This window comes from Aptenodytes forsteri, unplaced genomic scaffold, assembly GCF_000699145.1.
Source record: "Aptenodytes forsteri isolate BGI_AS27 unplaced genomic scaffold, ASM69914v1 Scaffold93, whole genome shotgun sequence".
Taxonomy (NCBI): Eukaryota; Metazoa; Chordata; class Aves; order Sphenisciformes; family Spheniscidae; genus Aptenodytes; species Aptenodytes forsteri.
In genome coordinates, this window is record NW_008794665.1 from 198,724 (window position 1) to 221,658 (window position 22,935).

At 39.8% G+C, this 22,935-nt stretch overlaps 1 protein-coding gene across 1 annotated transcript in view; it reads right to left on the bottom strand.

The window, feature by feature from the left end:
- The window catches only part of FAM13A (family with sequence similarity 13 member A), a 133,830-nt gene that overhangs the window by 91,297 nt on the left and 19,598 nt on the right, over positions 1–22,935 (bottom strand). Inside the window, exon 4 of the mRNA XM_009273530.1 lies at positions 21,303–21,462. Coding sequence (XP_009271805.1) covers positions 21,303–21,462 — 160 coding nt within the window. The remainder of the gene's footprint in view (positions 1–21,302; positions 21,463–22,935) is intronic.

Sequence of the window (22,935 nt, forward strand, 5' to 3'; positions counted from 1 at the left end):
TATCAAAGAAAAAATGACTCATCATCCTAAATTACTGACACTAGGAGACAAAGATCAATAGTTCTGTAATTCTTACCAGGTTTAGCAGAGTCAGCACAGATAACATAAGCAATAACACATACTTGCAAAATCCAGTTCCCAGCTCTCTTCCATACTCAGAACTAAGCCCCAAATCCTTCCTTGATTAACTGCCACACTGAAATCATAAAGTCACGATGAATGCAGTCATCCTTACAATCTGCAGCTGCCACTGCCAAATTTGGATTTCTCTTACTCTACTTGTATTTTTAGGCATTAGATCACTAAAATACCTCCTTTGTACTCCGCCTTACTCAGATATCAAAGTTATAAATTTGATGTAATCCTAAAGTGTATGAAACTTGAAAGTTCAACCAAGTTCTGATGTTTTATGCAAATTCCTGTGTCTTAATGAGGACAAGACTCTTTGCATTCAAAGAGCCAAGTATTATCTTCCTTTAAACCACACCACCACAGCCTCTGTATTTGACAGAAGCCACTGCAAACAGCAGAACTGCTTAAATTCTTAAAAGTAAACACACATTTAAAAACTTCGTTAACACTGCATGATTCCAGAGGTAAGGAGCTAGCAAATGCTCTCAGAAAGCCTATGAAATTCAAGCACAGCTATGCAGCTATCACATTTCTACTTCTAGAGTTAGTTCACTTGTCACTGGCTGTGAATCCCATAATTTTGTTTCAGTAAACTTTCTCAAAGTTAAAGTCCTGTCTCTGTTATAGGCCGGTCAAAGCCCATGGACTTCAAATTGTACAGGAATTACTTGTGTCAGACTTAGGACCATTTTCTTGTTTGTAACTGCTGTACTGAATTTTGTCCGCCTTCAGTGAAGTTTTAAATTAATGCTGTAACAGCAAGGTAATTACTAATGGTGTTGCAGATATCCAAATCACAATAAACTCATTGTCTCTAAGTGCACCACATCCACAGAGCTTATCTAAATGAAGAGCAGTAGACACTTATTTTACTTATTAAAGTTAATAGACAGGATTCTGAACATAGACTGAGATGCATTAGGATGGTAAGTTTTCCCCAGTTACTTGTCTACCGAAACAAATTCCTTGAAACTTTAGAAATGCTGCCGATAGAAAAGTCTGAAGAAAAAGAAATCTGTAGAATATGGGTGAGTCTAGTCTAAGGCCACATGAAACCGCTCTAGGAGACTGCACCTGTGGCTTATCAGAGCTGTTTAAATTATGATGTCTCAGTGGATGTATTTGAGCTTGCTACTCACTGTTCTTTGTACGAGCAAGATGAAAAGGAGATGCATAGAGGAATCAGTTCCAGCTACCCTCATCTTTAAACAAGTCTACAGAAATGGGGCATCCCAAAATCTGCATACTTTGGTTACATAATTCAAATCCCTGCACTAAATTTAAGGCATCAATGAACATGACTGTAGTGGTACTTACTCTGTGGACCACATACTCTTGCCCCGGCCTCCAGCTGCATTAACTGGAAAATGTTTAATTAAACTTATCTTCCCAGACTTGCTTCCCAAACACTAAGTCAAACCAGCCTACTCAGTGAATCCCCTAATATAGAAAGGCATAGGAAGGGAGAAGCCCTATGCATATGTCTTCACTTCCCAGTGTTTGCCCATGCTACCTGTGTTTCCATACTTAACTTATTTAGACAGTCACTATCTCGGTTTGAACTGTCCATATATGACTAAGAAGGCTAGACTTAATGACAAGTAGAAGCTCCCTAAAAGACTTCAATACTGACCCCATTTTTTCCCCATTAGCTCTATTCCCTAAGACATATCATATAACTTACTGAATCATTTTGCCACCAGTGAAAAAGGCCTTTTACTGTAAACATGTTGCTGCATGGTATGTAGAAAAAATAAACCCAATACAAAATACTTCGATAGCAAAGTGGCCGTTTATTATGACCTGGGACAACTCTCACATTATTGATATTTAAGGAAAACAAAATTTGCCTGTTTTCTCTGTGCAACTGGCAATTCCAAGTATCAAAGCTGTTGATTAAGTGCTTTACCAAAAATAACTGACACTCCGGTGCTCAAGTAAGGTCTGGATGAACAGTGAAAAAGTAACGCTGGAGACACTTCTGCCAGGGCAGATTCAGTGAACAAATTCCAAAGTCTCCCTGAAGGCTAAACATAAAAATTGTACACTCCAGAAAGATGTAATTTGAACCCAAAGCTATCCTGTCCTAAAAACATTCAAATTGAAGAAATCAACCCAGGAGTAAGATTATCTTCAAACCCAGGACTCTCCATGGTACACAACAGGAGGTTATTGGAGTGAACCAGTAACACCTTAAGGCCCCTTTTCTGCAGGAGGCCAGGTGCGTTTGCCTGAGGAAATCCCTTCAGCCTCCTACCCTGTGCAGCTCTACAGGCAGCTTTTCAAAATGCTGCAAGCATGCAGCATGCATGGGATGGAGGCCAAAAAGCAACAATTTGTATGGGCCTCAAGCCAGAAGATACAAGAAGCTCCCAGCGATCGCCAACTGCTGTGTGGCATCTGTTTGTAGAAGGACACCTAGCACCGGCAATGTTCTGAATCGGGGTGGAGAGAACTTTCTCCAAGCAGAGAGGAAAGAGTGGGATTGATGTAGACCTCGAAAGTCAGGGTCTGCAGGTGCGGCAGAGAATAGTAGCCTGCAGCTGAGCACACAGCCAGTTCACCGCAAATTGAAATGAAACGTTTAAGTCTCTGATTTTGCACCCATCAATGAGGAATCTCAGCGAAAGGTATGTTGAGTGCACCCTGATGGACTAAAAAAAAAAAAAAAAAGCTCAAAAGCAAAACAAGCATGGGCACCCTGATCGACTAAAAAAAAGCTCAAAAGCAAAACAAGCATGCATGCCTTCACATCAGGGAGATATACTGCCTAGTTTCAAAGTAATATACAGGAAAAATTACATAATAACAAAAATACCTCCTTCTTCTTCTTGAGGTTATACCAAATTCCTTATGTGTATGTTTTCCGGGGCGATATGAAATAATCCTCTCTTGCACTCCTTCCTAGAGATTTCCATCGGCTAATGGTTTGGCACATACTGTCTTTGTGTCACAGATGGTCTTAATGCACTGAGAAAGACTCTAGCCTTTGGTATTTTTTTTTTTTCCAGTTTCTCCTTTTAAATTTATGTAATTACTTCAGCATACAAACTGCTGGTAACCTAAATCTGCCCCATGTATAAGCCTGGTTCCACATATTCTTGCAAAGTCACTCTCAAATTCATTTCTGAACTCCAAGGACCTCAAACTCCTTCTCAGCTCCTGTGTCTGCACTCCCAGGCAATGCACCAACACGTCAGGCTGACTGTATTTTCTCTTATGCTCTGGGATTGAGTCTACACATGTGTGAACATCACCATCAAGTATAAAACAGGGACAAACCAGCCTCATAGGTAAAACCAGCTAGCGGACTGTAAACAGTATTTACCTTCTTTTCCTTTGCATTTCTGTTTCACATATGGAGACTGGAAAGATGGATCTACTGTTGCTTGGCCACAGCAAGTAACTGAGTATTTCTTATGGCCTTTGCTCCATACTGGTGGCTATCCTTCAGCTTCAGTATTTTTAAGCCATATCAAGCACAGTAGAGATGCTGATGAGATATCAGGCATCCTGCTATCTCAAATTACCAACTGAAGCTTTGGTAACGAGTCCCAAGGTTGCTTTCATAAGCAGACACCTTCCACCAACCAGGAATTCTGTCACAGGCTCCGACAAAGGCAACTGGACACTATGAGCATCAAGAATCAGCTTAAGCCTCTTTTGGGCATGCTTAGGTGGGGACAGCACTACAGGTCAAGCAATTACTGCTGAACAGTTGGTCTGTACCAACTCCTTCTGTGGACATGTCTAGCCCATAGTCAGATGACCTCTGTGCAGCAGCAAAGCTTATGGCCTCCTGAGAAACATAAAAATCAAGTCTCAGTCGTATCCTGAATGTAGAGTCAGAGCATCCCCACAGACAGCAAGGATAATATAAGTATTTGTATCCAAATCTTAGCGTTCTCACCTGACTACAGAGACACTGCTCCTCTGGGAATAACTTCTGCCTTTCATTCACTTGATTTCTTTGGACTCTCCTAGCTTGAACAGAAGATGTATCAAGAGTAAGAAGCACAAATATGGCCAGGTGATCACAATCAGAGGAGAGATGCAGGAATGAACTTAGAAGGCTGACTATAGTGAAGATTTCTGTTTTCAATTTCCCACAGGGCAGACTTTCTGCTCATGTCTGTATCCAGCTGCCCATTCAGAACAATAGTGAGAGCAATAAAAATTATGGTAGGTTACTGGAGTTACAATGGGCATCATTTGATATTTCAATATATTCTTAAAATAAATATGCCACCTCCAGTGAAGGAATCTTAAAGTAAGTGGTCTGTAAATATCAGCTATGCTGTTAAAGGGCAAATGTTAATGAGACCATCAAAAGCCAGGGAACACAGGTAAGTCAGTACAGCACCCATCACATTCCTCCATCCTTCCTGTTAGCTAACTGTTTGAGGTGTAAACAAGTAAGTGTTTGCCAAAGGATTTCTGTGTTAGAAAAGCGTGAAGCTGTGCCAAAATTCAGAGCTGCTCCACTGAAGTCCATGTAAGTAGGTTGGAAAGTCTCAAACAAGCTGCTGAGAAACCTGTCTTTCTCCATGTATGGTACTTCTCCCATTCACAGCACGACAATGAATTACACAGTAATGAAAGAATTTGCTGCCTAAAAGACACTGTTGGCACTGGCCTGAACTGTACTATATCCCATAAAGTGCAGACAGATTCTTCAAGAAAAATAAATTAGTTTTACCTCTGTATTTCTCCTGCCCTGCAATACCATATGGCCAACTCATTAACAAAGGAACCTGAAGAACTGAAACGATGACAGCAAAGGTCCACTCCAGCTACCCACCCTTCAATCACTTTTCCTTCTCAGCAATAAAGAATGCCATTTATGAAGTCTGCCAAAAAAGCAGGTTCAGGCTGTAGGGATTTTGAAGAGAGGGGGAGCAGCACTTTCAAGAATACCAATAAACTGGCACTACACGTGCCCGAGCTCAACTAGTACGTTTTTTTTATGGCCCTCTGAATCAACACTGAGTAATACAGATAAGCTGAGACTCCACTAGAAATTCCACTAGACCATGTAACAATCCAGCAAAAAAGGGTTATAAACTTCCTGTTCTTGGAGCCTTCACGTCTGTACTAGAAAAAGAATCAGAAAATACATTCTGTACTGTAACAGGATCTTCAAGGTGATCTCATAGGTCTTTTCCATCTCCCATTTTCATGGCATTGTATCTTCATTATAACTATACCTCTAATTTTAAGTACAAGTCATTGCAGACAAATGACTCAAGTGAGTCATGTAGGTGTGTGAGATCAGATTCTTCCGTCACTTGCTAGCAAAAGTTAGAAATCAACATTCCTGCAGTTAGCGTAGGACCAGGCTTGCCACCGACTGAATACTATTAAGATAAGCATGCAACAGTCAGTGATTGCAGGAATCACGCAGTGTAATAATTGCTTTCAGTATGCTGAATGAAGATGAAAAGTGAGAACAGAAGTGTATGAACTAAAAGCAGAAAACCCTTTGATAGCACACTATTAACTGCTCCATCATGGATTCTGTAACAGCACATGTAGATTGACGTGTTTCAGTATAAAAATGCATTTAGTTTACACAAAATAATGCTTCCCAGCGAACAGGAGATCCATATATTGAGAACACAGCAGGCAGCTCTAGCTAAGAACCTATTAAACATTAACCTCCACAAGTCTGCTCAATACAGGCTGTGGCAAGAGATCTTATTTGCACTGGGCAGAGTGCAACACAAGTATATTTTTGTGGGTCTCTAAAAAAAATTAAAAATTGTATTTACAGTTTATTCCAACACTTACAAATCTCTTGTCCCCTCCCTACTGTCCTCCAATCCATGCTGTTTTTTACAAGGCAGTCATTAGCACAAGATTATACCACTCCTCCTACAAACTGGCCGTTTTCTCTTACTTTAACTTTACTGCGTATTTTTACATTAATTAAGACAAGGGGAAGAACTCGCCACCATTAAAACAAAAGATGCAAATTGAAAGACAAAAGCTACTAGAAGGTACCAGGCAGGCCTAACAGTCACATTTTCAGGCTGCCTAGGTTCCTAGGCCACTTGGAAAACTTAGAGCAAAAAAAGCAAAACCAGAACCTCAAACACAGTTCAAGCTGAGAATCCACTGTTGTTAATGTTTTATTCTTACATACTAGCTCCTGAAGGACTGGCAGTCTGTTTGATGTTACCCTTTAAAACCCAGAAAGTAGAAAGAACATGTGCTTATTTCCAATATTATGTCACACTTCAGTAACTAAGCATATTTTGGAATATATTTTGTTTTTTAAACATCCTGTGAACTTGCAGCTCAAAAAAATTAAGTCATTTAAGATATTTTTGACTACAGTTATACTGATTCCTAACAGAGATTAAATAACTGTACATCTTCAGAAATCTGACCTTGGCGGTCTCAGAACACTCTATGGTATTGGGATTCAAACAGTCAACGTAAGTTGTAATTTTCAAGTGTTAGTATTTAAAGTCAGGCACCTGCATTCCACATGGAGTACTACAAATGTCAAAATTTAGTCAAGTCACATTTGCAAAGACTTAAAGAGCAGATGTCTGTGCTTCTGATAAGAAAGATTATGCAATTACACCAACTTTTGTACTTACATAAAATATTAATTTTATCATGTGATTACCTATATGCATTTCTGTGCACCTCTGAATTACTGAAGCTTGAGAATTCTTTGAGATCTCTATTTATTCATTTTTAGTGTTGCTTGTGAAATTTGTGAAACTATGGGATGAAATCTGTTGTGCTGTAAAGCCTGTTTTCCTTTAAAACCAATGACATGGCTACTATACAGCTGGGATAAATCAACTTGGAGCCATAAAATTACTATGCAGAAGTATTACCTGAGCATCACTCTTCTAAACCATTACAGACCTCCAGAGAATGCTGTGAGGAGTAAGGCTTATTAGCAATTGCATACTTTCCATTCTCATATGAAGAAAAAAAAATCTCCAGTACAGCATACTGGATACAAAACAAGCTCAAGCTTTGTTTTGTTCAACTGCGTGTGCTCAACGACCAGTGTAACCTAACTGTTTACATCTGAAAAATTACCCAAGTCCTGCTTACTGTCAATAGCTGCCAGTGACCACCTCTCCATCCCACACTCCCCAAAAAGACAATCCCATCTGGAACAACTGTCACCTCCCATCTATCAACTCTGAATGATGCAGCAGAGTCTCTCCAAAACCTGCCCAAACTCCCGTACCTGCTCATCACGGCATCAAGTCCCGCCATCAAGCCCCACTACTGTTACTAAGGGAAATTTTCTACTATCAAGAGTACTTGGGCCAAAGTAAATAGTCAGCATCTGTACAGGACACTGTCAAAAGCCAAGTTTTGAACTAAGTTTCTTTAATGATTTCTAAGCAAGAATTGAGAAGATCATGGGGGAAGCCAGAGACTATTCATTTAATTTCCTAACTTTGATAGGCAATATTTATTGGCAAATGGTCCAGCCAGAAGTATGTGAGCATAAAGCAAACCTTCTAGTCATCTCCTACATCTGCAAATGTAGCAAATTTAGAGACTTTCAGATCTTCCTAACCTTACACTATAATAACTTCCATTGGCTCATTCTAAATCATGGGCTGTTATTTTCCATGAGATGTATTACCATTGTACCAAAACTCCTAAATACTTTATATTGCTCAAACAGCTCAATAAGTCTGTAAGCTCCCTCAGGCATGCCTGAGACCATCTTTTAGCTCTGGGTTAACATAACAGTGCTTCCTGGCCCTTAAATAAGATTCTTAGGTAAGACTCTGCTACAAACGCTAATAATTATCAAAAAACACTACAGAGCACAGCTGACTTGTCCATACCCCCCAAGACAGAGAAGAACTCACTTCATTCAAATCCCAGCCCAGCGTTCTTACACCTAGATCGGATGAATTATACTGGCCCAAGGAACAGGTCCTCTTCCTTAGGAAGGCTATTGTGTTGGTAAAGAAATTTTTCTCTCTCTGGCAGATTCTTTGCAATCATACAAAATGCAGATTTTACAATGCATGAGGCTCCACCTCAATATAAGCTTTAAACCAATTAACTATGGCGACCTCAATGATTAGGAAAGATTAGAACATTCCTAGAATACTCTTTGACCTATTTATTCTTCAAGAAAATAGTCCTTTCATGTCAAGAAGCGCTGATGCTAACAAAGACAGGTGGTTGAGTACTCCAGCTCCTAGCTTCCTCCCACATGAATGAAGAAACACAATAGGTCAAGGGCATCCTTAAAGGCGAGACTAAATCATGGGCAGGGTGTAAGATACTTAGCAATGTCTCTTACTCAGTTACTCTTCCTGCACTTGTTTCTCTTTATGTTTTTCTCTTTGGACAGACAGACCAACCGGGATTATTGGTGGAAGGGTGAGAGTGTTCAATTACATATTTATTTGCAATTACGTACTTGAATTAATTTTAGGGAGATGACTAACATCAGCAGAAAAGACTGAGAAAGACCCTAGAACAAAAAGACCTCATCTCCCACATCCTGAATAAGTTAGCACTACTGGCTCTAGATGAGAACCTTGGCAAATTTTTGGTAAATTTCAATGGAATGAGAAAATACTTGCTACAGTAGTTCAGCTTTAGTTATTCATTATACCTTTTCTTCAAACAGAATAAACTGTACTGGTTTCTTTACCCATTGCCATTACTAAGTAAGAGGGATTCATACAGCATACTTGCATCTTGCACTGTTATCTGGCTGGGATGCAAAGTTCAAACTGAACAGAATACTACCCTTGCTTTTATCCTTTTCAAAAAGTTGTTGAATGGGCACTAAAATTGTTAAGTTTCAGCCTCAGTCGACTGTAGTCCCAGAGATACTGAACTGCACAGTGCATTTACAGTCTTTTGTATTTGCAGCACACTACCACACTGCAACACAAGAGTTTAAATGCATCTGATTACAATTGCCCCAGGAAGGAATTAGGGAAAAAAGAGTTAGTAAAAACAATGGTTATACGCTGTGCTCTAGTTTAATGATAGAGATAAACTTATTTGTTGATAATTTGGTATTCCAAGACATCTTTGTAACAATCTCATTATTACTGCTGTGCTCACCCTCTCTTTCCTACTTGGTTCAGTAATTAATCTCTTTTTGGCCTCACAAACTGCACAATCAGAGGAAACTGGCCTGTGGGATTTCAGTTCAAGTTTTAAATGCTGCTAGAAAGCATAAGATCTATTTGTTAGCTGTTAATACCTAGAAGACGACCTTAATTAAAACAAACTCAAACTTTATTAATGTGAAGCTTTTTCTTAACTAAGGCATAGATTAGTTTTTTTACAGAAACAAGGAGTCAGATTCCCTTCTGATATAAAGAAGGTACAGCTCTGAACTTCACCAAAATGACATCCAATTTACTGCACCAAAGTCTTTGACCTTGTGCCCCAAAAGAGAAGAGCTATTACACGATTGTTTGCTCACAGACTTTATGCGGGGGCTTTGACAGAAAAAACAGTTGTTGTCAGTGCAGTGATTAAGGCTGCAAATGTCAGTACTAATTTTTCATTAGAAAAAAAAAATCATGGTAACTGGCAGGGAGGATCTGACAGACATATACAAAGTCATGGGTGGTGGAGAGAAGAGGGACTGTTCACTATCTCCTTCAGTTGAAAAAAAAAAAAGAAAAAAAAAAAGAAAAACCCAGGTGACCTTCAAATGACACTAGTAAAAGCCATGTTTATAACAAACAAAAGGAGTCAGTTCTTCACATGAGAGGAAGCAATTTGTGGCACTCTTTGCCAGACGACATGCTGGAAGCAAAAAGCTTACACATGTACAAGGGGCACACAAGACAATTACTCTGGACATCACTAAATATACAAACCACATCAAGACCAGGAAAGCCTCTGAGAATAGTCATGAATTGGTAGAGTAATTGAAGGAAACACCTTGCTGCCCTATTCTTACTCCTCCCTGGACATCTGCTTATGGCCAGTGTGGGAGGCAGGACACTAGGCTAGATGGATCCCAAGTCTGAGCCAGTACAGCCACTCTTATGTAGGATGAGCAACCATTAAGAGGATTATTCAGTGAATTCAATGCTGCGAATGACTGCAGAAATGATGCATTAGCTGATTGCACTGGGATAGCCTGCAACAGCTGACTCTTTACTGGGTCAACAGCTGTACACCACAGAGGAGGGAATATTCTGTTTCTCTCAGCAGTACCCCACGTAACAGTGCAATGCAGCCTTTGCTTCAGGTAGGTGTCAGCAGGGTCACACCTGTGATTTTTCCCTAGGCTACAACAAAAGTGCACAACAGTGTTGTCCATGGAGTGGTGCAGAAGAAACCGTGAATTTCAGAGTTCCTGGCTCTCCCTTCATTTGATGTTGGAGCTGTGAATATTATCCAAACCAATACGGTCCCCTGCACAAAGTTCCCTGGAGCACAGCAGTGCAGATGTGACATGCAGCAGTGCTGTCAAGGGTGCCAACGCAGAAGCAAAAGGACCACAGTAATTACAGAGCTGCTCTTCCTCCTACTCACAAGAAGAAGAAAATATGGAACCTCTTCCCCTCTGTGATCATGCAAAATAGCTCACGGCTGATTAAGGCTCCGCAAGACACGCAAAGTATCAAATAATCTATGTTTTTAAGACTAAAGTTGTGTAGCCGATGGCATGGGGATTTTCAAAGGCATTTTCTAATTCATGGTCACAGGTATTTTCATGAACGTTAACTGGGTGGAATAACTGATTTTTATTCAGATATCAGTTCACAGAATCATCATTCAATGGCACAGATACCTTCAGAAAAAATACAGACAATGATTTAACATGAACAGTAATTAAAAAAAAAAAATCTCTTCACAATTTATTAGGTATCCTTTCCATTTTGTACCCAGAAAGTGATGAAAACATCTTTGTTAGAAGGGGGAACAATGTTAGCAAAGCTGTTAAACATTATCTTATCTAAACAAGCCACGTAACAAAGATTGAAACAGCTAGTAATTATATATGGGATTTTTGCCTTGGTTGCTGTTGGCATGTAGGAAGAAGAGTAAAGCTGACTCGGTATCTATCTGCTGTTCTATGTTGCTACCATTTACAGTATAGTTTAATAACGAGAATTCAGCAGAGCTGTTTCAGACAGAAGTAATAAAAAGCAAAATCTCACAGTTTGCAGAAAACGCATCACTGCTTTTCAATATGAAACTAATACCCTATTCAGTTCCCCTTTCATTTCCTTTTGTTCTCCCAAGACTATTTATATATATGACCTTTTACCTGAGACCATATCTCTTAATAAACAGCTAAAGGTTACTCTGTTTCGCTTCAGTACAACCTTAACCTACCGCAATTATTGCCACGAAACATGTACAAAGGTCATGAATTGTGATACGAAAGCAAGAGAGAGATGCGGAAATCCATTACTTTTAGAGAGCACTGCAATATAGAAAAGGAAATGACAAACATAGTAATAATCCCGTGATATACCTCAATGCTGGCAACTACATCGGTGGAATATCATAGTATTTTCTAGGAGGAAAAGAAAAATGTGTCTCCAGCCACCTAAGAGGACTGGTTACTGAGTGCTGCAAAAAGTTAAAACTGGTAATGCTGGGATCAAATAGAATTCCAGAACTTGTAAAAGGTTACAAAGACTTAACTGAGTGAAAACATTCATCTTCCATGGCCATGCCCACAATTTGTAAGTACCCGTCATATATTAGCTAGCAAGGTTAAGGTCTCATAAGGTTGTGGTTAACGACCACAACTCAGCTTCTCATGGCTGAGGTACAAGTAAGGAGCCTGCAGCAGAATTTAAGATTAAAAAAACCAAATCAAACATTTACAAAGTAACACAACAACACTGCTCTCTTGCTGAGTGTACCCAATATGTGTGTGTGTTCAGTAACAACAGAGCTAAGATCAGTTCCAGGGGAACATTTTATTCTCCCTTGCAGTTTTGAAAACTGGAGTCTGACTTATCTATTTACTGTAATGTTATTCATAAATAGAAAAAGTACGATCTAAAAGAAAAACATGACCTAGCTATGCGAGAAACCCAGGCTCTCCAGACCTGCATCTCATGTTACAGTTGCTTAAACTCAAGTCTTGGAAAAGCTAAATTGCACTTCTAGTCTAAAAATCAAAATACTCACAAGGAAAAAGCTTTTTCACACATGGAATTCAGCAATGTTACTTTTAAAAGGAGTATCTGATGTTGCAGTAAATTAGGGAGTCCTAAGTGTCTCGATATTTTTCTAGTTACCAGTGTAAGATTTCCAGCATACGGAGAACAGACCCCTTTCTCAATAGTGAAACTGAGATGTTCACTGCTGGCAATTAAGGTCAAATGCTGCTGGGATCTGCTGCATAGATCAGATTTTCAAGAGCGTACATATTCAGACACATACAGAACGTCTGGCCCCTTGTGTCCCTTGCATCACATACGCCTGTTGCTCTTAGACTGCCCTGAGCCCTGTTTATTACAAGTAAGTTTTGGGTCACCAGAAATCCTGCAAAGCAGTGGATGTTACAGGCACACCAGGGTGTACCAATCAACTTCTCCTGGACAAACTGATCTTCCTAGTACTCACATGAGGGCATTTCAAAAATGCATAGGACTCATACTGAGGTCAATGAGCATTTCACTACTCTTTTATAAGGGGAAAAAAAAATTAATTCAGCGCTGAGCCCTTCTGAAGCTCCCACCTTGAAAGTACTACAGGTGAAGCTAATGGCAGAGGTCAGCAAGTATTAAACCCCCCCAAGCTTGAAAAATGTCTTACACCTCATCACTTTGGATCAGTTCTGGCTGCCTGCAATATGGCCTTGTTACAAAGGCAGCACTGACTGTCTATTTGTACAGTGGGAATAATACTGATCATTTTGTGTAACCTGATTAACTGAACGACTAATTAATGAGAAACAGAATAAACATTGGGGAATCTGAACAGGAGGAACTGAGATATTTGTCTTAGTAGAAAAATTCTCATCCTCCTCCTAACCCTTTTTTTCTCCATGGGTACAGCAAGGATGCTCAGAAACAGCTGGCTAGAACAGGGGCTCACATGCTTAGTTTACTGTACCTTGTTTCTTGGTGCTTACCTTTCGAAAGATGTTGTTGTACTGACTGAGAGGGACTGCTCCCAAGTGCTAAATCACAATGTCACTCCTCCCTCCCAAAAAAACCACCCCACAACAAAACAACAACAGACAATGAATGAAAAACATTTCAGGTAAAACGTGCAAACAGAGACTGGGACACACATATGGATCTTATTTTCTCTACATTTTGGCTATGTAGCATTATCATGGGGCAATGATAATATCACTGGGTATTTGTTTAAACAAAAAATTGCGAGATAGTAAAAGCAAAGTTCCTAAGCATCTCAACTGCAAAATTTGCCAGCTAGGTTCAAAAAAACTTACAGTACACTAGAAATACGGACAGCAGGATAGAGACATTTGTTATATGCCCTTGTTCCCTTTAAACGTGCTAAATCAATGTATTAAAATGAAAATATTGTTGGTGAAATTCTAGCTAAAGAAATAGCAGCATAATCTTTATTACTTCATAGAGTTTAGCATTAACATATTTGTGTAAATATTCAGGATTGCATTTAGTAACACTGTGACAGATTTATAATCTCATGAATGCTTTAATGAACTTCAAGAGCAGAAAAAAATCTGTTTTAATACTACATATACAGAGTTGTCAAAACCAGCAAAGCTAGAAGCACTGGAAAACTATTTCAAAATTACACAAAGAATTGTTTGGGGATCATCTGATTTTTCGCTTGCCTTTCTGAATCAGAGCCCAAATATAACCGTCCTCCTCATTCCAGATTGAATCTGCTGTAGGTGAAGAGTTTGCTCATTTCCTGTCAGCTCACATCTTAAAATGTCATTCAGGTTGAATCACTATATACCCTTACTATAAACATGCCCATCTGCTCACTGGTGGACAACTGCGAAGTGAAGACTAGCTGAAGAAATACTAAACAGAAAACTGGAGACACACTTCCACAGGTGCTCCTTCTCCTCACACACTTTCCACCCATCTTGTCATCTCCCCTGTGAACCCACTCCTACCCTTGGGGGCTCCCTGGCCCAGGCAGGAGAACACTGGCATGGCTTGCCCAAATAAGGGGATACCGAATGAAATGGAAATGTTTGTGGAGACCTTCAGAAAGGATTTTCAAAGGAGATCAGTTCCCGCTGCCTCCTGATGGGAAAGAATTAATCCAGTACTGAAAGCCGACCATTAACACGATGCTAAAATGGTCCCAGACATGAAAGAAGAATAAAGGAAACTATCTAGACCCTGCAGGCTTAGCCAGGGCAGCGTAACGTGGATTAGAAGCAGATGCCTTTTTTCCTGACGTAAATGAGGGATTGCTCTCGTGTCTGCTGAATGTATAACCATGGGGCCAGAGCAGTGAGGTGGCAGGGAAGGGTGACTTATTTAGGGGGAGTCCACTCAGCCGTGGAGTTGGTGAGTTTTCAGTGGTTTCTCCTGGATCTTGTCAAGATCCTCATGCTAAGGTATTTAAGTGAAAACAGCTGAGGAAGGGAAAGAAACATTTATTAGTGAAGATCTTGCTTTACGCATCTGGGGAAATAATCCAAAACATTGTGGATTTCAGTGGAGATGGAGCTTTACAACTAACTGCAAAGGGAGCAAAGTCAAGCCAAGACGGAGAACTTTTTGACCTTCTTACCTTTCCTACCTCTCCCCAGGGATGAAGGGCTCAAATCCTACTAAGGGCTGAATGACCTGGTCTGAATGTTCAATCAGAAGGAGCAAGCAAGCACTCCACTTTAAAATAGTACTGCCAAAGTCAGCTGGAGCACCCTTCTTGACATAAAAAATGCACTTAGGGGCTTGCCTGGCTGGGTTGGGCACCACACACTTTGCACTCACCAAACACCAACAGATGCAGCTACACGTGCTGGATTGCTTGCCTCCTTAGAAATCTAACAGCAGGCTTGCAGAACACAGTGCATGCACTTTTGCAGCCATTTAAAGTACTATTTTGCCAACTAATCCTCCTAGCTGAAGTGGGAGGATTTTGTTAGAAGACTGGAAAAAAGAGGATAAAAATGCAAGAAGTTAATTGCATCTAAAATAAAAGGGTTGTTTTGAAACTATTAGTTTTTACAAAAGCCAGCAAAAGACCAATTTCTGTAGCTCTTCAGGGAGTGAAATCTCCCTGTTCAGAGGTCATCAGAATGCACCTACATTATATTCACAATGTTGAAATTGCACCTTGAAATTTTACTTGACTTTGTAACTTCAAATTTTAATTTAATTTTAATGTTATAATTTTAATTTTATAAATGGACTTGCTTTCTCTTCTGCATCAGGTGAACAGGGCTATGTATTCTACCATCCAGCAGGGGAAGAAAGGGAAAAGCCTTTTGCATTTCTGTCCCAAATATGTAATCAAGCCAGGAACAGCATTACATCCTCATCATGCCAGTGCTTGTGTTCCAGTGCAAACATTTATATGCTCCGAGCTGACTGGTTCTTAAAACTGAAAGTGCTCTGTCAAGAAGGCATTAGAGGGAAAAGGTGAAAAAAAAGAAAAAAAAAAATCTTGTAACCCTGCATAACTAGGTAATAGGTTGTATGTTTTATTTCAAGACAATACTGAGCTAAAAAACATCATACTACTAAGGATGACATATTTCAGCTGAGACCAGTGGAAGGGGTAATTCCAGAAATCTCCCAAGAGTGAGTCTCATAATAGTTTGCCTGCCCAGATTTCCCTGGCCACTTGAACTAAATAAAAATCCTCTTCACTGCCTATCTTTGATCATCAGAGAAACCTTATCACTGTTATTCAAAGGTCCCATTTCATTACAGTTGTAACAATACAACACTGGCTAGCTATACAACGAAGGACTATATGCAGCTGCAGTTGGAACAGCACTTTAAGATCTTCGGAAAGGAAAGGTCCTCATTCAAAAGTATTATAATTTTTGGTTTTACTGTAGGTTTCATAAACGTATTTATCCAAGATGATGGTAAAATTGGCAATACTGCAACTCAAGACTGACTAATCTTTAATTACATGAGTTATCACTCAGTTTAGTGCCACAAAAATCTATCAGGACCATACCTAAACACACTAGGAATTCTGTTCCAAAGCAAAACATAAACAACATTTTAGTATAATACCCTGACGCTTGTAATTTGATAAATGCACAGCAGTGCAGATATACTGTCAGGGACTTAATTGTTCACACGTAACACTGCTCAACAAAAAGTAGCTATTTATGATCCTGAAAATCTGAAAAATACAACACAGACCAGGTAGCTAATCAGAACACTCAACCCATTTCTCCACCCATTTCTCTCTAACTAGCAGAGCCTATTGATCAACAGACTGAGACTCTTCCAGACCTTCACTGGGTTAGGAAATTAAACTGAAGCTTGGATAAAAGTCTTAAGGATCGTAATAATAGCTGGCTGCAAATAAGACCTGTAAACCCCAACAAATGTCAACTTAACTTGGAATAAGAAAATCAAACCACATAATTCTTTTACGGGAAGGAATTTCCAAATATATATATATATATTTCTGAAGAAAGTACATGTTATACTTCCACCTGCTGGCCACCTGCCTCGAAGATTGTATGGATCTCATTCTACTAGGTGGAGTGAGAAACTAACGAAGTCTTTCCAGGCAAGGTTTCAGGAACCTGACAGTTCAATTTCCCATTGAAATATAAACTGCTCTAAGATACATTTTCTGTTTTGTGAAAATTGCACTTTTTTTTAACATAGAGGCTTCCAAAGAAAAACTCCTCACCATTTCTAAGTATAATCCTACCATATGTCTGATCAATGAGCAAGAGGAGGCTTTACGGTCCTGGGAACAAAGCAGGGACTGGAATGCAGCTTGCAGAGATTTCTGGCTCCCTTACTTCCCGAATTCTGATCCACTGAGAAAGCAAGCTAAGAAATCCATTTACCTGGCACAACTTGTCTTTCCCAATGACTGATCAATCTTTGAAAGAAGAAATATAACTGGGCTGAAGGTGTTCCTGTGCCTCCTCAGTGCACACACACAGCAAGAATGGCAGTTCAGCTACCAACAGCCCTACATCTCTTTTTCCCATCTCTAAAATTTATTACTTTTTGGTTTCCTTAAAACAGATTTTCTTTGAGCTGCTGCAATCTGTACCTGATTGAAATGCTTTTACTCCTTCTGGAAGTCTGTAACATTGTGGATTTCCCATAGCTATGGCCAACATGGTAGACAAGATGCAACTTGCTCCACCCGAGCTGTTTTTCCTTTCCAATACACTGCTCAAAGAAGCTTGATGCTTTCATAACTTTATCTGAATGATCCACATATTCTTGTTTTTATTTTAGAAGAGCAGTACTTCCTGCTTTTAAAAATCCGCTGACTTTATGGCCAAAGTGTGGGAAAATCTTAAGATATCCAGACCATGAAGCGTCAGGAGTCATGCAAGTTCGGGAAGAGGGTAAAACATCACCGAGCACATGAGAGGAGGTACATTCCCATAGTGGGATGGGATGGCATGGGCCACTACTGCCCTGTTTCTGGGTATTTGCTCAGAATTAATGATTTAGCATTGATTTGACTTCAAAAAAGATGATTATGAGTGGATGATGTGAAGCAACAGGCACCTAAGCCATCTCAAGAACAACCAAAGACTGCAGGGAGAAATAATATTCTCGCAGTATCTTTAGACACTAACTAAAGATAGGTTCCTGTTTTTCCAATTGAAATTTCGGCACCAAAGTTAAGAGCCTGAAGCCATGAAAAAGAGGTAAGAAAAAGCAGGGCTAATTTTCTAATGCAGTAAGCTGGAAAGGCATATTAGAGCACTGAGAGAAGTGCATTGTTCCATGTTGTACTTTTTGATGTCTTTCCTTATTTTTTTAAACCACTGTGAATGGGTTTCAAATTTTGATTCAAGTTAGTCCTTCTGCAAACTTGTGGCATTCTTCTCCCTGTATATGAAGTTTCATGCTTATAGGTGCTCTTTCCAAACTCTTAATCAAGAAATACCTGGATCAGCACCGATGGCTTTGACCATCATGAGGTTAAGAGATTAACACAATGTAAAAAGTAATTTCTTCCTGTAAGTGCCTCCATCCCCATTTTGGGAACCTTACCTTTGGGTAAGACTAACAGCAGCATTCCAACCAAAAGGAGGCATTAATGCTTGTCTAGGAAAAGTGTCTCAATGAGCCCTAGCCCCGCACTACACACCCAGGAGAACGCATAAGGAAGGTCACATTACCACAAGGACTGTACTAACCTAGAGGAAAAGTTATCTCCACATTCAAAAACATAAAAGAAAGGATGGCAAAGAAATACAGACTGTGGATGGGCTACGGTATGTGTGCACAGTGACTGGAGGTGATGAAAGGCCACGTATCAAGAGTGCTGCAGCTTTTGCACTTCACTACAGACTGCCAGCCTTTTCTCTGGAGTGGGAATGAAGTGCTATCAGATTTGAGTGCAGGAAGAATAGTGGGACAGGGCTGTGGGAATTCTGGAGGAAAATGTAAACATGGAAAAGAGAGAAAGAGGAGAGAGTGAAGGCAATCATGGGAAAGGTAGCAGTGTAGTGACTCAGGATAAAACACTGGCAATAAAGCGAGTGATTTGGGGGAGGGCATGACAGAAATATCCCAGAAGGAAGTGAGCGGGGTCATCTAAATCTCCCCTCCTCACCCTCCTGCTGCTCACAATGTAAAAGCAAAAAAAGCCATTTAGATAAATACATCTGAGTTTGGTAAAGGGCAGGTCCTCATTTTCTTCCCCTTCCTTGCTGTCTGCTCCCCCATTCCACCATGGTTCATGCTTGAGTGCAACACCCTTAAAATCAACAGGGCCTCAGTTTATGAGAGCGTTGTCCTGAGCATCCTACATTTTTCACTCCTTCCAACAGGATTACTTGGCAAATCTCTCTTCAGCTACCTGTAGACACAAATTCATTAACGGCTTTTCAAGAAGCAGTAACTTTGCTTACAAATGGCTTGCTATTTTCTGGACACTGTGACACAGGTCACACCAAATAATTCTCTGCTGCATTTGTTCTTTTATGACACGGATCAGCTAGCTCCTACTGTATGTAACAGTTCACGCATTAGCAAACTGGCCATCACTTTTCTCTACTGAATCTCATTTAGTACCACTTGGTTTTCTCTTCGAGTGCACCATCTCTAATTTATTATACAAATTGGCTAGGATAGGGGTATCTGCTAGGATACAAGAAAAGTAACCCTTGGGAATGGTATAAAGCATCCTCTCAAAGAGCCACCTGACAAATCTCAACAAGCACTTCTTATGTAGCTTTGCTACATGAAGTTAGATGCTTGTATTTCTTGTGTTTGAGTATTTGTCTTGGTTAAGCTAGAAAACTTCCCACCCAAATTAGATGGACAAGGAACAAGGTCAAATTTTTGCAGCTGACTGCCAGCAGAATTTGGAAGCTATCAACAAGATCCAAAGACACACAGTGTAAGCCCTTGTGTTTAGTCGTGGCTCATTCCTCTCAGGCAGTCATCTGTCTCTTGAGGCAAAGTGATGGGCAACATTTTTCATCTCACTTGAGTAACTATATCTTTCAGGCTATTTTGTTGGAGTAATTCTGATTGTCACCATGTACTTTGATAGCTCAGACCTCTGAACTGCTGTGGGAAATCTCCCAGGTCTTCACCTTTGTGCGTTCCCAATTACTAGTAAGTCCTTAAAACTGTAAGACTATCTTGGCTTTTGCAACTGGCTGAGGCTTGAAGGAGATGGAGACATATCTGAAGCCTTTCTGGGCGCTTTAAAGTACCGTGTGTAATTGTAAAATTACATTGTTCTTAACCTGTTTTTGTTACTGAAGTGACCATCAGCTGCTAAACATCACTCTTGTCTGCCAGGCAGATCATTTCCATTACCCAGAAGTTATTGTGACTTCAGTAACATACATTAGGGAGGACGCTGCAAGTCATCAGTCATTCTATCTCCTTCCACAGAAGCATTCCAGGTGAATGTTAGTAGCAGCTAAAAGACTAAATAGCTAAAGACTTCCTCACTGATTCACCACATAAGAAAACAACCAACCCTTCTAAATGCAGCTGGCTCCGACTCATACAGATTGCCCTGCAGTTCAGATTCAACAGACCCTCCTGTGATATACTGCAAAGGAAGAGATGTTTTCAGCTGATTTCACTTGACTGGCAGAACTTGAGCTCACACCAAACTTCTTGTTCTGCCAAGGTCAAAGACACTGTATTTTTATTACTTATTTTCTGACATTTCCGTTCCAGCCAGCGAAGGCTAAGGTGATTTTATCAGTGGGTGCTCGCAAAACCCTACCAAGGGAAGGCATGTAGTTCAACCCTCTCAAACTCAAGAGCTCACACCTTGGAAGGGAGTAATTATCTGCACAGCTAACACACAAAAGGAAATAAGGCGATTGCAAACCATCTTCACGACCATTTCCTACACAGACTTCAGGTTGCTTCCTGTAGTAGAGATGGCACAAGCCAGAACAACGCACTTCTGGCTGCCCTACTTATTTTTGTCAACTTTTTCTGAACTTTAGAATCCTCTGATGTTACACACATGCCCTCTTTCCCCCAAAGATATTATACTTTAATTATATCACTTTTGTTTAACAGCTCCAATGTACTTTCTTCAAATAGTAACTACTATTTAATGCTTGTCTTCAAGCGCACTCAGAAATGGCTGTTGAGTCAGAACATGCGATTTTTCAATTCAGGTATGTGTTCGAGACAAGCAGACTTCATAGTGGCAAAGGCTAGAGACCTCATACTGTACTAAAGCATGGAAGTTCATCATCACTGATGTATGCCACAAATGATCACCATGTCAGAAAACTTGAATACTTCCTGGAATTATTCTGCCTCCTCATTTAAAAACATTTAATTTTTAGCAAATATATTTCCTATATAAATAACAGTGAGTAGCTAACAAAGAATAAAGGTGTTTAATAGAATCAACTTCCAGACTAGTAATGAAAATTAGCCTATCAGCAGAATCGATTTGTAAGATGTATACCCACCAATAACACAGAACATTATTACAACAATGCCTGCCTCCCACTTACCTAAAAGATTTCTGAATTGAAACCTGCAATAAGCCTGCATTATTGATTTGCTATAAGAAAATGAAATATTAGAGATACTCACTTTTACCAAAATAATTCTTGCTAGCTCTTCACATACAGGCTTTTCTTCATCCTTCTTCAAACCTTCTAATTCAAACAAGGTATTGTAATTTTCCAGCATTTTTGTCATTATCTTGTTGCAGATCTCCTGTTCTTTTATACCTTCAAATCCAGAGGGCACGCTAAAATTGGACAGAACACAAAGCAGAGCGTTATAGGTACCCAACATACAAAAGTTCCTGCACAGAGGCTCTGTAACATTTCAGTTGTGAATACAGGCTCGCTAGCAGGCACAGGAAACTTTTTCTTGGAGAGGAGGATTGTGTCTATGGTGGTAACAACTATCACGGTTTGTTTGCAGTTTTTCTTACCGATGTTAAATACTGTATCTGTTGGTCAAACTATCTACTCCACAGAATCTAGGTAGAGATCTAATTGAGGCAACCACCAAACGAGGTACCACCAACTTTGCTAAAAGTTGGGTTCATGACTGCAACAGAGACAGCACGAGGCATTTAAATGCTCTGAACTGTTAATGGGAAGAGTCAGATTCCTCCAAAAAGTGGTTTGTGATGACCTCAAAGGTATACAAGAAGGATCAGTCAAAAAATTAAGAAAACCCACATGCTGAGCAGAACACTAAAAGTAAAAGTTAAGCAAGATCTTTGCAGCTTCAAGTGACCCCATGCTGTACACCAGATTTCTTAATCTAATTTTTGAGTTGCCATTTCTTTTGAAAGTAGGCTCATAACTCACAGGGCTTTTTAAAACATGAAGATAGAGGCTGCCTTCTGCAGAACAGCCTAAAAGATTCATATAAAAAGAGGTTTCTAACCTCCACTTTCTGGGAGAATAACCAACTACTTGGCTGCAGAAGAAGCAACTTCTTGCTCTCTTGAAACAGGCCCCTGTGCAGCCAGAAATTGCTTGCCAATTAAAGGCACACACAAAAGAAAAGGCAAGATACTGATTTGGAAGAAGTTGTGTTCCAGTCTATGCTCCTTTGCCTTCCTTATGTGTTTCACAAAACCCTGTCATGTGGTAAAAACCACATATTACTCACAACAGAGCACACAATTAACTGAAGCATCTAATGATCATCTGCTGGAATGTAGGCCTTCTGCATGTTTTGTTGGACTTTGGTGTGCAAAACTGACTTAAATTCTGTTTTAATGCAAAAGTAACACCCCTGAAGAATGTTCTTCAGCATTTAAAATACTTCTCCAATCATCCAGTGTTTGCCATTGTACAGCATTTCTAGCAGACATACTTTCCTCTCAATAATCCACTAAGTGGCTGCATGGATGTGAATTTTCTAAAGACCTTATAAAGTGGCAGAGACCGTAGATCAGGAGGTACAGAAAACACAGGGAAGTTTTAAGGGAAGAAGCAGGGGAGCAAAAACCAGAAATGAAAAAAGTTTCAAGTATTTTTTGGCTGAGGACAACTAGTGATTGTACAAAAGGAAAAAACTACCCAACCCTCCAAAAATTAAACAAATGCCATCTGAGCTATTTTACAGGGATGTAACTTGAAAGTAAACCATTGTTTATGATAACCAGCAAATTAAAATTTACAAATAACTATCTACTGTAAAACTGTAACTATAGTTTATTGGGGCCAGATGTGCGTTTCAACAAGAAGGCTCTGAAAAC